We start from the raw sequence: 16,905 nt of genomic DNA, 5'->3' as shown, positions 1-16,905 counted from the left end.
TTCTACTCTACCTCCATGAGATCAACTTATATTTAGCTCTCACATGTGAGTGCAAACATGTGAAGTTTGTCTTTCTGTAGCTGGCTTATTTTACCTAACATAATAACCTCCAGTTCCATCCATGTTGTTGCAAATGACAGGATTTCATTCTTTTTTATGGCTGAATAATGCATAAACTACTTTTCCTCTAACTATTCATCTATTGATGGACACGCATTGTTTCTGTATCTTTGCTGTTGTGAGTAGTGCTGTGATAAACATGGGGGTGCAGGTATCCTTTTGATATACTGATTTCCTTTCCTTTTGATCCATTTTCACTAGTGGGATTGAGAGCTCATCATTCTTTCCTGTACACCACAAATTTCACCTGGCATCAATTTCTTCTACTTTCATATTAGCATTTCTTAGCAGCTATATAGCTAATAAATTATTTATTTTATTCATGGAACTTTAATTTTTCCTTCATATTTGAAAGCTATTTTTTGGGTGGTGGGTGTAGAGGTTAGGGGAAAGCTTCCTCTCTTGTATCTAAAAGTTCACTGAAAATTAACAAATGTAACAAATTAATGTAACAAATTTACAATAGCAGGATACTAGAAAGAAAAGGCATACCAGCGTATTTAACATGGATGAGCCCAGGGGAGTTGCTAGAGAATGATAACTCAGTAACTCAGTGAGGTCCAGATGCTTCAATACCCTTCTTCACAGGGGAAAGGGAGATGGGAGAAATGTGGTCATTCTGAAGAGCAGTAAACAATTTTCAGGGAAAATGGATGGACCCAATACTCAGACTATTTTTAATAAATAATTCTTTTTAGGCATTGAATAGGATTAGAGATAAAGATCATCTGGGTTCTAGGTGTGGTGTTTAATTTTTAGATTTTTTTTTCTCTCTGTAATATGAGTTGTAATCTTCCCTAAATAATTAAATTTCAGGGAGGAGATTGAAGATAATTGTGTTTCTCTTTGGTGGGTTCAGTTTCCAAGTAGATAAAAGAACTTCAGAGAATAGCCTGTGCTTTGGAACAAAGTATTGAGAGATGGAGTGAGGAGGGGAAGGTCAGAGAGAATTGAGGCTACTTCTTTAGTTGTATGTCAAAGTGCCGTGTTTTGGGGTATCATTTTCTGAGTTCCAGCATTGGATGTACAATGCTAGGTTGATAGTGTTTTACTTTCAGCATTTTGGGATTTCCGTTGGTTTTTTTTTTTTTTCTGATGAGTAGTTTGTTGTCGTTCTTGTTGTTCACATGTTAAATTCAGCAACTGAGATGGCTTTGGATAGGACGATGTCTTTAATACGTCTAACAGGAAGGTCTTTTCTTGCTATTCATCCAGCACATAACTTTCGGCGTTGATAAGTGATTGATTGCCTTTGATCCACCGGTGAGCTTGGGGAGGGGCTGATTGTAGCTTTGTTTAGATTCAGTCTGCCTCTACTGTTAAATGCTTTCTAGGTGACTTTAAGCTACCAGCACCAGGAAGTCCCTGGGACCATGCATTGCAAACTTTGAGATCTCAGAACTGTGAGACTTTGGATCTGCTTGACCACGAGCCTCTAAGACTATGAAACTGCAAATGTTGTGGCTCTGGGATAGTTGGACGTTGAGACTGTGAGACTGCAATACTAAGGCTGCGTCTTCTCAGAATGAGAGTCCGGGATTCCTTCTCGTTGGCGCACACCATACATTAGTCACGGGATTAACTCCTATAAAGCATTGCTAGGTCATAAAACAAATATTTTTATCTGGAGTATGCGATCAAATTTTAAACGTTGTTTTAAGATGTGTGTGTGTGTGTGTGTGTGTGTGTGTGTGTGTGTGAGATACTCAATCTACTAATTATGCCGAACTCAGAAGGGGCAGCCAGTCATTTGAAGGTGGATAAGTTTCTATTGCACGTTTGGATTCGATAAATAATGCCATAGGCCCACAGACTCACCTGCCTGGGGAGGTGGGATGTAATGAACACAATCAGTAGAGAATTGAGAGTGCTGAATAGAAGGTTCCACAGTTAGGCTGTAGAAAAACATGACACACTTTTACTCTATCCAAAACAGTAAGAAACCACCAGATCCCATCTCTCTTCCTTCTCCAATACATATCAAAGCGGTATGGAGACAAGGACATTTTAAAAGAACTAAACTCCGCGCGGTGGCTCAAGCCTGTAATCCCAGCACTTTGGGAGGCCGAGATGGGCGGATCACGAGGTCAGGAGATCGAGACCATCCTGGCTAACACGGTGAAACCCCGTCTCTACTAAAAATACAAAAAACTAGCCGGGCGAGGTGGCAGGCGCCTGTAGTCCCAGCTACTCGGGAGGCTGAGGCAGGAGAATGGAGTGAACCCGGGAGGCGGAGCTTGCAGTGAGCTGAGCTCCGGCAGGCGTGCGCGGGGGCAAAAGAAGCCGCGCAAGACTCCGGCTCAAAAAAAAGAAAAAAAAAAAAAAGAACTAAACTCCACAGGGAGGCGTCCTTTCCAGGTGAGCAGGGATGGAGGACAGCTTCATACCTGTGCCACATGCTAATGCTGAAAGCAGGGGATGTGGAAGAGCAATTCTGTCAAATAAAGCCATTCTCCATTTGGATGAAGAGAAAATGTTCAAAGCTTTGACAAACCTGGGAGCTGAAATGTTGAATTTAAATCTCAAGAAATTCCTCGCCACGAAGTCATTCTTTTACATGGAAGTTTTGCTGCAGAAGGGGCTGAAAAATAGAAAAGGAGACTCTCCCTTCTTTATAAGACGCTTTATGATACATAATAGTAATTACATCCATTGCCTAATTTCAGAGCGATTAGCTAGTGGGTGTTTTGTGTGTAGTAGAAATGTGAAAGATTATGCAAGATAACCTAAATCCACGAGTGCTATGAAAATACAATCAAGGTTAAGTTTAAGGTCTTTGAAAATGGATTTCATTAAATAGGCAAAATTATCTTACTTGGTTTTCACTTTGGCCATTTGCGAAAGCAATGGATTTTCTTTTTATTGGTTGACATTGATTGCACACAGCAAGTAGGTTTTATATATGAATATTAGAAGCTGAAAAGAAGAAAGTAGATGATTCATAACGAAGCAGGCACATCGGTATGCTAGCTGACATCCCATCTTAAAGATGAGGTGTGATTGGGATGTTGAAAAAGTTCTGGGGAAGGATGGTGGTGATGGTTGTGTAACAACATGAATATGCTTAATGCCCTGAATTATTTACTTTAAATTGGTTATAATGATAAATTTTTTGTTACCTATATTTACTCCAATTAAAAAATATATTAGGTGTGAGCCTTTGGATTTCATCTGCAGCAAAAAAAGTTCCCCAATAATTGTTCATCCAAATAAAGACTTTGAAGTACAGTGTTAGTAGACCAAATAGCTTTTGTGCTGTGTGTACTTTTGCTTAAACTTCACAAGGAAATGTGAAAATGAAGAAGACATAAATCTGAGTTGCGTTATCTCCCTCCTGTAACAACAATTAAATTGTTGAAGAGTAGGAGGCTGTAGAAATTTCAAACTAGTTACTAGTCAATTGGGTGACTTGGAGATTTTTTTCCTTCCCCTTTTCTCTTTCTAGGCTTCTTTTTAAAAAAAAAAATCTGTAAAATGGTGATAATGATAATGGAAAGTGCTTAGCATAGCGACTGGCCTCAATTAATGGTGACAATTACTTCAATAAAATCCTTTCCTTCTAAAAGCAGATTGTCAGTTATCTTCCATTCTTCAGTGATTATGAACATTAGGAACATGGGAATTTCATTGTATTGTTAATTTTGTAAAGCTTTTGGGTGTCATGCCTCAGGACTTAGTAGAATTGCTTTATTCATAAAATTTTTTAAAGGGATTTTTTTTTTTTTTTTTTTTTTTGAGATTCTCACTGTATTGCCCAGGCTGGAGGGCAGTGATATGATCTCGCTCACTGCAACCTCCGCCTCCTGGGTTCAGGTGATTCTCCTGTCTCAGCCTCTTGAGTAGCTGGGACTACAGGCATGCGCCACCATGCCTGGCTAATTTTTTGTATTTTTAGTAGAGACAGGGTTTCACTGTGCTGGCCAGGCTGATCTCAAACTCCTGACCTGATGATCCGCCTGCCTCAGCCTCCTAAAGTGCTGGGATTACAGGCATGAGCCACCGTACCTGGCCTAAAAGGGATTTCATAAAGAATAATGTGAAGTATTTCTGAAAACAAACAAACAAACAAACAAAAAAACATGATGCAGGATTTTCACCCAACCCATATTTCATTTGAAATATGTGAGAAATTAGGTATGTTCTCAGTATGAGTTTGTGAAGTAACAAATATAGTTTTCCACTGAAATTTGGTGATAACACAGACCTCACTGGCTCTCCTTTCTTCTCTGCAGACCTTTGCAGGAAACATGAATGCTGACAGTGTGGTGCACCACAAGCTACTGCACTCAGTGAGGGCCCGATTTGTTCGCTTTGTGCCCCTGGAATGGAATCCCAGTGGGAAGATTGGCATGAGAGTCGAGGTCTACGGATGTTCCTATAGTAAGTACTCACATGTACCCTTTACCATTGCTGAGTGTGAGTGGCATTGCCTACGTAATATCAGTTTATCTACATTGAGACTGACAATCATCTTATTTTAAAGTTGTTTCTAGACTTTCATATGCATATTTTAAAATGTTCGATTTAACCCCAAAGTAGAAAAAACGTTCTACTTAGGGCTGAAGGGACTTAGTTGTGATAGTGTAATAAAGGCTCAATGAAACATTCAAAATTAAGAACTCTTGGGGAATCAAGCAACCATTTGTCCTTTGTAGTTAAACAAAATTAAGTTTAGTCCTTGCCCAAAAGTGGCATAAGGTATTATAAAGTTTTCTCTGCCCTGCTTTCGCGGAGCTATGAAAGAAAAGCATTCACGTTCTTGACTTGTTCTAGAAGAAGAGGAGAAAGAACAATAAATGTAATTCACAAAATGCTTTCTCCTTGAAATGATCTCCTTCATCCATTCATCTGTGAATTGTTTGTACTAAATTTGAAATTAGAGCTCTATCTTGGACACGAAGCAGATTATAAACATGGGTAGAACTAGTGATCACTTTAGAATAAGGTTAAAGTTATTCAGGGAAGGTTCCTATCCCCATGATTCTTTCCTGCAGGCTTTATACTGAAACCTAAAATTGCATAATAATAAATTGTTTTTCTGCCATAAGCAGTGACATATTCTGCTTATATGATAAAATCCAATGACTCCTAATGCATAAACACATTTGATCACTAATACTTTCATCCAAACTAGTTCAGTAGATTCCTGTTTTGGGCTGTAGTAGTGCCTAATGAGTGACATGTTTGTACTGTTTTCCATAGTGAGATCAACTGAATGCCTGTATCAGAATCAACAGGAGTGTTGCCTAGAAAATGCATTTCCCTCGCCCCATCCCATACATACTGGATTATAATTTCTGAAAACGGAGACCCAAAAAGCTGAATGTTTACAAATTCTCCAAGTCAACTATGGACATAGAGTGTTTGCTAAAAATAAAGCCCTGCACACAGGGAATTTACTGGTAAAAATGACTGTATTTATCTTGAACAAACACTTTCAGAAAGAATGTAGTTTAGAACAGATGCATCAACAAACCAGTAGGCCCAGGAGGAATTGCCTTCCACTTCAAACTTTGTATGAGAAAGCACAGAACACCTACAAGGGTATATGTGTCCTATCCTGGGATCTCTGGGGCATCAAGATTCTCTTGTTACCTCCTCTTTGATAACAATTTGTCACTGCTGGGAGGTTATTTTTAAATGTAGTATGAAGCTTTTATGCTACAATTAAAAGTTTGTGAATATTATTATACCAGCCATCTATTTTGATCTAAGAATCTTATTACTCTTTAACATGTCCTTATCCTTTTGGTTTTTCTCAGTCCATTCAGTTGTACTTCTTTTTCATGCTCATTGTTCACCCACACTGTCTGCTTGCACAGAAAGAGTCACAGCATCGAGTTAAATCACAGGCTGCAGGCTTGAAAGATGTCTTTGAGCAGCATGTTTAGCATCTTCTGGTGATGGACCCCTTTGAGAATCTGACAAGGAACACTCTACTCAGAAAAATAATAACGATAACACGTACCTTTTCTATGGTATAAGAAGGTTCAGAGGTCTGCTAAAGCCCAGTTCTAAGCCGAGGGAAGAATTCTCGACTTTGTGATAACAGAGTCTACCTCTCTCCATGTAGGCTCCAGATCTAGTGAGTCCTACGATGGGATAAACTGCCTTCAGGTCAACCTCGCCAGTAATGGGAAGTTAACAACCTTGGGGAGTCGTTGAACGCAGAATGTGTTTCTCTATGATGTGCCTCAAGCAGGAACCCTATAATCTTCAGTCAGTAGTGCTGATGCTTTGGTACTTTTTTTTATTTGGGGGAAATAATTTTTAAAAAAGAATACATTTATCAGTTTGTATCTAAAGCTAATGGGTTAGCATACCTTCTGAAGCCAATTCTCCCTTTCAGCATTATCATTTTTTTTTTTTTTTTTTTTCGGAGTCTCGCTCTGTCACCCAGGCTGGAGTGCAGTGGCCGGATCTCAGCTCACTGCAAGCTCCGCCTCCCGGGTTTTTACGCCATTCTCCTGCCTCAGCCTCCCGAGTAGCTGGGACTACAGGCGCCCGCCACCTCACCCGGCTAAGTTTTTGTATTTTTAGTAGAGACGGGGTTTCACTGTGTTAGCCAGGATGGTCTCGATCTCCTGACCTCGTGATCCGCCCGTCTCGGCCTCCCAAAGTGCTGGGATTACAGGCTTGAGCCACCGCGCCCGGCCAGCATTATCATATTTTTTATTTGACTGAATTGTTTCGTTTCTTCCTTCCTTTCTTTCTCTTTCCTTCCTTTCTTTTTCTCCTTCCTTCCTTCCTTTCTTCCTTCCTTCTTTTCTTCCTTCCTTCCTTCCTTCCTTCCTTTCTTTCTTTCTTTCTTTCTGTCTTTCTTTCTTTCTTTCTTTTTCTTTCTTTCTTTCTTTGTCTCTCTCTCTCTCTCTTTCTTTCTTTCTTTCTTTTTCTTTCTCTTTCTTTCATGGAGCCTCACTCTGTTGCCCAGGCTGGAGTGCAGTGGCATGATCCAGCTCACTGCAACCTCCACCTCCCAAGTTCAAGTAATTCTCCTGCCTCAGCCTCCTAAGTAGCTGGGATTACAGGCGTGCATCACCATGTCTGGCTATTTTTTGTATCTTTAGGAGAGATGGAGTTTCACCACGTTGGCCAGGCTGGTCTCGAACTCCTGACCTTATGGTACACCCAGCTTGGCCTCCCAAAGTGCTGGGATTACAGGGGTGAGCCACCGCACCCAAGTCTGACTTGATTGTTTCTATAAACATAAAATCTTATTGTAAGCACCACCAAACAAAACAACAAAACCCATGACCCTCTTTAGCAACTACCTCTCCTTTTCCTCCTCTCTCCTCTCAACTTCTCTTTAGTTGCTCTCCCCACCTGCTCACCTCCCTTCACACTGCAACTGATTCCAATCAACATTGAGACATTTGGTGGGCAGTTTAACATGTCGACTTGGCCTAGTTATAGTCCCCTGTTATCCAACCAAACACTGACATAATTACTGCTGTTATATACTTGGTGTCTACAATCATTTGACTTTAAGTAAAGGAGATTATCCTAGGTAATCTGAATGGATCTAATTCAGTCAGTTGAAATGCTTCAAGAGCAGAACAGAAATTTCCCTGAGAAAGATGAAAATTCACCTGTGGACTGAAGTTTCACATCCTTCCTGAGAGTTTCCAGCTTCCCATTCTTGATGGCCCGCCATATGTATTTCAGGCGTGTTTAACCAGACCCACAGTTGTATAAGCTAATTCCTTGCAATTAGTCTCTTAATATATATAAGTATCCTACTGGTTCTGTTTCTCTAGGGAAACTCTAAATAATACAGAATGCTCTAGAGAAACTATTCTTCTGAAGATCACCAGTGATTTCCAAGAAGCCCAACTCAGTGGACACTTAATGTTTCTGAATTCACTCAAGCTCTCAGCAGTATTTGATTCAAAAAGCTATGTCCATATTTTTAAAACTTCGCTTTTCCTCCTGTCTCACTTGCTAATTGGCTATCTCAGTTCTTCTACTACTTTTCCATCTACACTCCATGCTTTGCTGAATTGATAGAGTTTTGTAAATTCAAACACGTCTATATGCTGGTCACCCCACATCTGTATCTCATGACTTGACCTCAGAGATGATGTACGCAGCAGCCTACTTGATATTTACACTTAAAGTATAGTAGATATATCAAATAGAATATAGCAGAATGGAACCCTTGATTAGTGGTGCCCTCAGCAACCTGCTCTTCCGTAGCACTCCTCCCCATCTCAGTAAACGGCAGCACTCTCCATCAACTTGCCTATGCAAAACTCTGGGAAGGAGCCTTGGTTCTTCCTTCTCTATTACTTCAAGTCTTATGCAGCTTACCTACAGCTAACAGTAACTCTATCAGTTACTTCCTACGAAATGCATCCTAAATCCATGTACTTCTCCCACCTTTGTGAGTAGAAGCCTCTGTCGGTTCTTACCTGGAGTTGTTAAGTAACCTTCTGTCTGGAGTTCCTGTTTCCACACCACAATCTCCCCAAAACCATTTTTAACACAGTCAACAAAATGTTCTTTATAAAGAAGGAGTAAAACCATAGCATTCCCCTTCTTGATTCACGTGAAATAAAATTGAGATTTCTTACTGGCAAGTAAAAGTCCTTGTTGAACGATTGTTCCCAGAATCTATAGGGTTGACTCCTTCTACCAATGTGATTCTTAATTTTAATGTCACCTCTTCAGAGAAGTCCCCCCTGACTCTTCCTCTAGTTACCTGTCTTCCTTCTTGTGCACCCACCATTAGCCCATTATTATATGCCCATGGATATGTGATGTGCTGTCATTTACTTTGTGTTGTTCACCACAAAACAGAATCTTACTGGCTGGGTTTGCTTACTTCTTTCTTGTTTGCCTACTCTAGTACCTGCACAGGAAAATGTACCATGAGATCAGGCACCTTGTCTACTAACAGCCAGCACTTAATTGGCACAAAAAGTCAGTCAGTATTTGTCGAATGGGTATATAGATCTATCAATCCAGCCTCGTTCTCTCAGCTTAGGCAACCAGGTTCTTCCAGAATTACTTGGTTTTAATAAACCTGTTGTACTTTCTAAGAAACTACTTTTGTTTCTATGGGCTTAGTAATTTTTTCAGAAGTTTAGTTGCTTATGTTGCTAAAGATTGGTAGAATTCTTACAGCTCTATAGTTTCTTCAGACTTAACCCTTTACAGTTTGGAAAAATTAACATATTTCTTCCACTAATTTATTCATTCAGTAGATACCATTTATTTAGCCTTTAAGATACCAGACATCGGCCGGGCGCGGTGGCTCAAGCCTGTAATCCCAGCACTTTGGGAGGCCGAGATCAAGGATCACAAGGTCAGGAGAGATTCTGAGACCATCCTGGCTAACACGGTGAAACCCCGCCTGTCACTAAAAATACAAAAACTAGCCGGGCTAGGTGGTGGCAGGCGCCTGTAGTCCCAGCTGGCTACTCCGGGAGGCTGGAGAGGCAGGAGAATGGGCGAAAACCCGAGGCGGAGCTTGCAGTGAGCTGGAGATCCCGCCACCCCATTCCAGCCTGGCGCGCATAGAGCCGGCAGACCCGCCTCAAAAAAGATACCAGACATCTTGCAATGCTCTAGGAACATCACAAAAAATAAGACCTTTTTCTGGACTCTGTCAGTCTTGTATTTGTACTCAGAAGCACTTTTCTTGTGATTACATGTCATCAGTTAACTGTGTGATTGTCTAACGCCTGGGCTTCCCAACCTCGGCTGGGGCAAGACAGTCACAATGCCCTGGATTGTCAACATTGTCAAATGTTGGAACCTGAAATTCTTTTAGAGAGAATACATCCTAATGAACCTTCTAATACTCAGATGATTTTTTTATTCCCAAAATCAAAGTTAGCCACCCAGGATTCCTGAGCATAGGCAGCTCCAGGTACAAAGTTTAGCTGTTGACCAGGCCAAGAGCTTCTGGGCTAGCGTGCTTCCAATCCTCTATCCCTTACCTGTGTTCTCAGACCTAGTTCTACATAAGAATCACCTTGGGACATATATGCTTTTAACATACCTGCTCTAACTGCGCTTCGATTAGATCATGATCTCCGGGCAGGGTCACCAGTGCTTGTATAAGCATTTTGTTGCTGTTGGTTCTAGGCGAGCATGGTGAGGAACCAGAATTTAAAGTTGTTATCTCAAACATCACTTCATTCTTAGTCTGCACTGTCATTTCCATGTCTGTGATTGCTAATCCTAAGGATTTTAAATGAAATCTGAAAACTTGAGAAGTCAGTATAATGTTAAATATATGGGCTCTAAATTCAAACCACCAGACCTAGAAACTTGACTTCACCACCAACTAGTTGGATAATCTTGGGCAATCTTGGGTCTTCTGTGGACACCAGCTTCCTTTTCTATGAAAATAAAGGTAATAATAATAATAGTGTTGCTTCACGCATGTAATTGTATGAAATAGTGCTTTGCCTAACGTAAGCACCCAAAAAGTGTTAGTTATGAGCATTGCTGCCTTCACCAGATGTTTAGGCTGCTTGCCAAACTTCTCTGTGTTTCTTTTTCCCATTATTATTCAGGACCACATCTCATCTGTATCTCCAAGGAAGGTCAGCTTTTTTACCTACCAGGTCCCAAAGGATTTCAGCACCTTCCTCAGGCCATCTGGAGTCTAGGCTACCTGAAGTTCTGTCTGGGGGCTTCCATTTGAATTTCTCTAAATATGGGAAGCTAATTAACTTTAAAAAACATTATAAATTCTGATAAAGTATAACGATCTGTCAGGCTTCCCAGTCTCATTACGAATTACAAACATCACTTTATACTTCAGGTCGCCTCCGTTCCACACAAGACCTTGCTCCTATTCGGTTAATTACTGGCAAGTGGTATCATCCAAAATTCATCACCCTCAGAACTGAAGTTGTATTCTCCTTCCCCAGGTATATAATCTTGTCATTCCAGCTTCAGCTGCCCTCTTTGTTGCTGTTCTCATCACCTAGGGTCATTTGTCATACACGGTAGAGGCCACAGAGTTGGAAATCTCAGCTCTGGCATGCTAAGGCCCATACAGCCCTATCACAGGGAACTTCAGAAGGCACTGTTTACAGCTCTGTCAGCCCTCGAAGTGGGAAGGGACAGGATGGCAGCAGTCAGACCTGGGGCATTGGCAGTCCAATATGATCTTTGATTCCCACTTTGTAAATCATAGCATTTGTAAGAGTTGGAAAAATCTCCAAGATGCCAGATTCATTGCAGTTCCCTCATTCGATTTAAATGAAATTTCCTACCTTTCTTTCTCTTCGTTCCTAGAGGAATGGCTGAAAAATCTCTTCTGTGAAGAGACAAATGTACACACGTACATGGAATAACAACACTTAAATAAAAGACCCTGTGATCTTCCATCTTAAATCAATGACTTCTTTATAAACTTTTCTGACTGGTTGAGGATCTGAAGGCTCCTTCAATAGTCAACAAACATTACCCAGTAGGCTCCCTCTACTAGGCTTCAGAGATACAAAAATAAATAAGACAATCCTTGCCCTTTAGGAACTCACAGATTTTCAGAAGCTACAAAAGGTAGATAAACAAATGCTCATAAATATGGAGGTTTACGAAACCAAGTCTTTGGTAAGGCTTGCAAAGGAGAAAAAAAAATACACAGCTAACACAGTTTCCTGATGAATTAATGCCCTGCTGCTGCCCAGTGTGTGATTTGACTGACGATATTGCTGTGATTCCTGTGACCCATATGGTAATGGCGGTGATTTTAAAGGAAACCTTAAAAGGGAAAAATGACCTAGTAGTTGGATCAACCACTTTATGCAGCAGTAGGTTTCCACAAAAATGCCAAAGCCTTGCCTCCTACAATTTGTTTTGCATTTACTCCCTGTTGAAGTGGTCACTGGAGTGATTGACCATGACTCCCCTCTGCCTCCTGGAACTAAATGGCTTAGTCTGTGCCCAGGTAGAATCGTTAACAAAGACTGTTCACCTTCTCTTAAACATAAAACCATCCTAAATCTTTTTTTAAAAAAAACTGCAAGGGAGAAAAATAATAACTATCATCTCTAATTGTGACATTGCTATTTCAATGACTCTCATTGTATGAACATCCTTTCAGTGGTCAATTGTGTCAACACTGTAGCTTAAGACCACTGTTGATGGTAGAAGTCAGGAAGCAGCTTGTCATTGCAGGATGCTGCTACCACAACACGAGTTGATCATTCCTTTCCTTCTGTGAGCTTATGACTAAAATTTCTGAAACCTCATCCCCGTAGTGAAACATTTTGCTAACCTGTCTACATCTTAGTGGAGTGATCACTATCTTCTCACTGCCCACCACACACCTCTTACTTGGGTGACCAGATGGCCCAGCTTGCTCCTTAGTTCTATTCCACGCTTGTCACCCCATTTCATTATTTATAGCTCCCCTTTTCAATCCCACAAGTCTTCATTAGGGTAATAAATTGTAGGGACCACCATAATGCTTCCTGGTACCACATCTTACAGTAGCGCAGTGATGTATTTGCTATGTCGCTTTTAGGGTGTTTGAGTTCCTGGGTGGCATGGTTCATGTCTTTGTTATCTTTGCATCTCAGAGCTCAGAACAGTGACCAGAAGGAATACAGAATATGCTTAATACCTGCCAATGAATTTAGGAGTAACAAATAAAATGAGATCTACTATGGGAGTTCCCTAAAATGAATACATTATTTTTGTGTAATCGTTGTCGTTATTCAACAGTCCAGTTGAACCACAAATTTTAAGTGCACCCGAAAAGACACCCACACATCTGAAATATCTAAAAACAAAACAAAACAAAACAAAAAACCTAAGCATTATGAGAAGGCGAGTCTCACTGTCAGAGCTAGAATGTATCTCTGCTGAGGTTATGACTGGAATTCAGAGTTCTGATTTTTTTGTGCACTGTGATTGTTTTCATGTTCCCTTCTTGAAACTCATCCTGTTTCTCATGTGCTATCATGCATAGGAATGTCAGAAATTTTGAAAGAAAAGCTGTGTTAGGAGTTGTCACAGTTAGCTTTGGAAACTTTCATCGTTTTCCTAGTTCATCTGAGGTGATCAGAGTTACTGATAAGGCCTGGCAAAGACACAGAATTGGTGGAGGAATCTGTGCACATTTGAACTGACTGTGGAAACCTTGGTGGTTTGTGGATTGCTGGCCAAAGCCCTCGAGTCTTCAGTGCAAGAGTATGGTCTGAATAATCATCATTTTTCTTATATAACATATCATGACATAAGCTTCAAAATGTAATTGTATTGAAAATCATGTTTACTGTGAACGACCGAAGATGCCAAGTGGGACTGATTGTCGGGGTGAATCCATAGCTTCTCCTGTCAATGTTGAGCTTTGGCTTTCTGGCCCATGAGGAAGCTGACTCCTCGTCCCTGGCCCACACAGGAGCCCAGCTGGCCCACTTGGGGATTCAAGCTTGGAATCTGTTATTCAGTGAAGCCCTTTTTTTAGCTGGTTTGTTGACAAGCTACCAACATCCATCAAATGTGCCAGCATATGCCTCCGGAACTCTGTCTTTCTCAGAAAGCAAGCTGTGACAGCCAGGTCAGCAATTATGGGCCCGGTGGGAAGTCGGCCAGTGCTGGCATTCTCAGTACTCCAGGAAGGGGGAGCGCATGCTGGCTCTGTCTTGACCCAAAAGAAGAGGCTGTGCACTGTAGGGCCTGCCTTCATTCTAAGGACTCTGGAGCATGAGCGGCCTATCCTTCATATTCTAGAGAAGGCTGCCAATGTATCCTCATCTTAACAAACCATGCATTGAACTGAATTGAATTGAGTTTGTAATAATGGGATCCCAAAAATCGATTCTGAAGAAAAGGGGAAGAAATTGTCCACTCCGGGAAGTAAGTATCTAACAGCTGTGTTCTGGGTCACTGGCATGGTAGATAAAATAGAGAACTCTGAGGTACAGATATCAGGTATTAATGTGAAGGAAAAAATTTCACAAGGACCACATTAGGTTTTTACTGGTTTGGCAAGGCACAGCAAAATTGGGTAATGGGGGTAGGTGGTCAGGATTAGAATGCAGGCTGACCATGCAAGTAATCTGATGCATTTTCTAAAACACAAAGAGGTCTTTCTAAAAACCCAAAAAGCAATCATGCATTTTCCCTACTCTATATGCTTTTGTAGTTATTTCTCCATTGATATCAGGGTCACATTGAAACTCATATTATTTTATTTTACTTTATTATTTTGTTTTTGGAGACAGAGTCTCCCTCTGTCGCCCAGGCTGGAGTGCAGTGACGCAATCTTGGCTCACTCCAACCTCCGCTTCCCGGGTTCCAGCAATTTTCCTGCCTCAGCCTCCAGAGTAGCTGCGATTACACGTGCCCACAACCACGCCCAGCTCATTTTTGTGTTTTTAGTAGAGACGGGGTTTCACAGTGCTGGCCAGGCTGGTTTCAAACTCCTGACCTCAAGTGATCCGCCCGTCTTGACCTCCCAACATGTTGAGATTACAGGCATAAGCCACCATGCCCGGCCAAACCCATAGTATTTTATTTTTAATTTGAGCCTCCACCATGAGACTCCCGACTCTAGTTGTGACCTGTTGACTCCCCGCTGCCCTTGGCACCCTACAGTTGAGCACAGAGCTCCTCAAACCTCATCAAGAGCAGCTGCCCCTGAGAGGGCTCCTTAACACACCACTTGCTGGTTCTGACACCCAGTTTTTCATTCCTTAGGTCTACAGTGAGTTCCTACATTCCGTATGTCTAAAAACCTCCTTGGTTACCTCAGCGCTGCTGGTCCACAGGGTGCGCTTCCCTTCAGCAAGTCTGACTCCTGATAGATCCTAGATGGGACCCTGCACTTTCTCTCTCTCTCCTCCTTGCCTTGAACTTGCAACCCCTTCCTTCTGGTGGGACTGCCCTTCCCACTGCCACTCCCTCCTTCTATTCTCCTATTCTCACTCCACCCCCCACCTCACCAGCCTGACTGCCCCTTATGCCTCAGGATTCTGGAGAAACATTGATCCTGCCTGGACACCCTCCTGGCCCTCTGCCACTCCCTGGAGAGAGTCCAGTGCTCCCTCAGCACACAGTGCTCACCTCCTTCCATTGGATGTAGATGTAGAATTGTGTGCTTGCTCTCTCCAGCTTAGCCCTTGAGAGCCAGGACCTCTGCAGAGCTTGAATACAAGAATGCATGAGTGAAGGAAAACCACAAAAATAAAAAAGGATAGAGGGTTTGAGCTTCGGGAAGATGGTGGGGATAGAGAAGGCATTGTACCTCCACCATAACGAAGCCTCCCAGGTGTCCACGTGGTTTCCCTGCCCTCCCAGAAAGGGAGCAAGTGAAGGAGCAAGTGCAGAAGTGCAGGGACCCCAGCCGGGCGCGGTGGCTCAAGCCTGTAATCCCAGCACTTTGGGAGGCCGAGACGGGCGGATCATGAGGTCAGGAGATTGAGACCATCCTGGCTAACACGGTGAAACCCCGTCTCTACTAAAAAATACAAAAAACTAGCCGGGCGAAGTGGCGGGTGCCTGTAGTCCCAGCTACTCGGGAGGCTGAGGCAGGAGAATGGCGTTAACCCGAGAGGAGGAGCTTGCAGTGAGCTGAGATCCGGCCACTGCACTCCAGCCTGGGGGACAGAGCAAGACTCCATCTCAAAAAAAAAAAAAAGAAGTGCAGGCACCCCAGGGAAATTCAGAGCAACATTTAAGGAAAAGAAAACTTCTTATTTAACATCATCCTTCCCTTCTTTAAATCAGTGATCAGTTTTTTTTTTTGTTTGTTTGTTTTTTTTGGCTTCAGTGTCAAACAACTCCTTTCCTAGTGTGTACCGTTGAGTGAGGCACACGTTTTTGAGCTTTGCTGTTCCCACTTCACAAATGGGGAAAAATATGGACCTTTCAGGGCCACTAAGAACATTAAATTAGGTAATGTGTGCTAATTAGTGCCTTTTCCCCTGGGGAATGGATTCAGAGAAAGAAATCTCCACAAGTGTGTTAGAGAAGTTGTGATAGAGAATATGGGAGATATATTCAGTTTTATGTTTTTGGTACCTTTAAAACTAGATATGAAATGATCACCTATTTCCCATTTGCTAGAAAAAGCCCATGTCTACCCTTTTTATTCCTTTCTACACACTTTCTTTGTTTCCTTTTAAAAGAGAATCTGCCAAGATGCTCGCACAACACAAATAAAGATTTTGATTTCTATAACCAGACCCCATGCAGCAAATTAAGTTCCAAAGAGATATCCAGAAAAAGTGGTTATGATACTATCTCATGAGGAAAAAGCAGCATATAATAGTTTATCTTTTATTAACAGCAACCTTATAACCATGTGGGTCTTTATTATTACCATTTTAAATCTGCTTTCCAAGTGAAATTGGGAGTGTTGAGTATTCCTAATGTCTAGGAAGGAGTATGAAGTATTCAGTTGGGGAAACCTTTGATCCTTCTTTGAAAGTTTTAAAAACCTGTTTCTGTATCTGGGAAATGACTGGAGCCTGTTGTGTGCAATGTAATTAATATTGCGGAGGTGCAGAGTGTTTGGCTGAAATCTCTGAGAACAGCAAAGTGTGGCCCTTATCAGGTACTGGTGGTGGTCAGAGGAACGCTCCCGCGCTCCCACGAGGCTGGTTCTGTTCTCACTAAAGGCCATGCATCCTCTCTGCACCAATAAGCATGTGTGAGTCACACGCGGATCACAGTTCCAGTGACTGAGCATGGCCTGCAGAAGAAACTAACTCTCCCAGTGTGGATGGTCAGCTGGCTCTGAACGGTGAAATAGATGATGTGGCAGGAACTCAGGGGACAGTTGGGCAGCATCACACTTGGGCATAGGCACCT

General features: G+C 41.9%; 1 protein-coding gene across 1 annotated transcript in view; it reads left to right on the top strand.

The window, feature by feature from the left end:
* Positions 1–16,905, top strand: part of CNTNAP5 (contactin associated protein family member 5) — an 832,800-nt gene that overhangs the window by 361,109 nt on the left and 454,786 nt on the right. Inside the window, exon 4 of the mRNA XM_031651151.1 lies at positions 4,353–4,500. Within this exon, the coding sequence (XP_031507011.1) occupies positions 4,353–4,500 (148 nt within the window). The remainder of the gene's footprint in view (positions 1–4,352; positions 4,501–16,905) is intronic.

This window comes from Papio anubis, chromosome 10 (assembly GCF_008728515.1).
Source record: "Papio anubis isolate 15944 chromosome 10, Panubis1.0, whole genome shotgun sequence".
NCBI lineage: Eukaryota > Metazoa > Chordata > Mammalia > Primates > Cercopithecidae > Papio > Papio anubis.
This window is presented reverse-complemented; position numbering and strand designations above follow the sequence as displayed.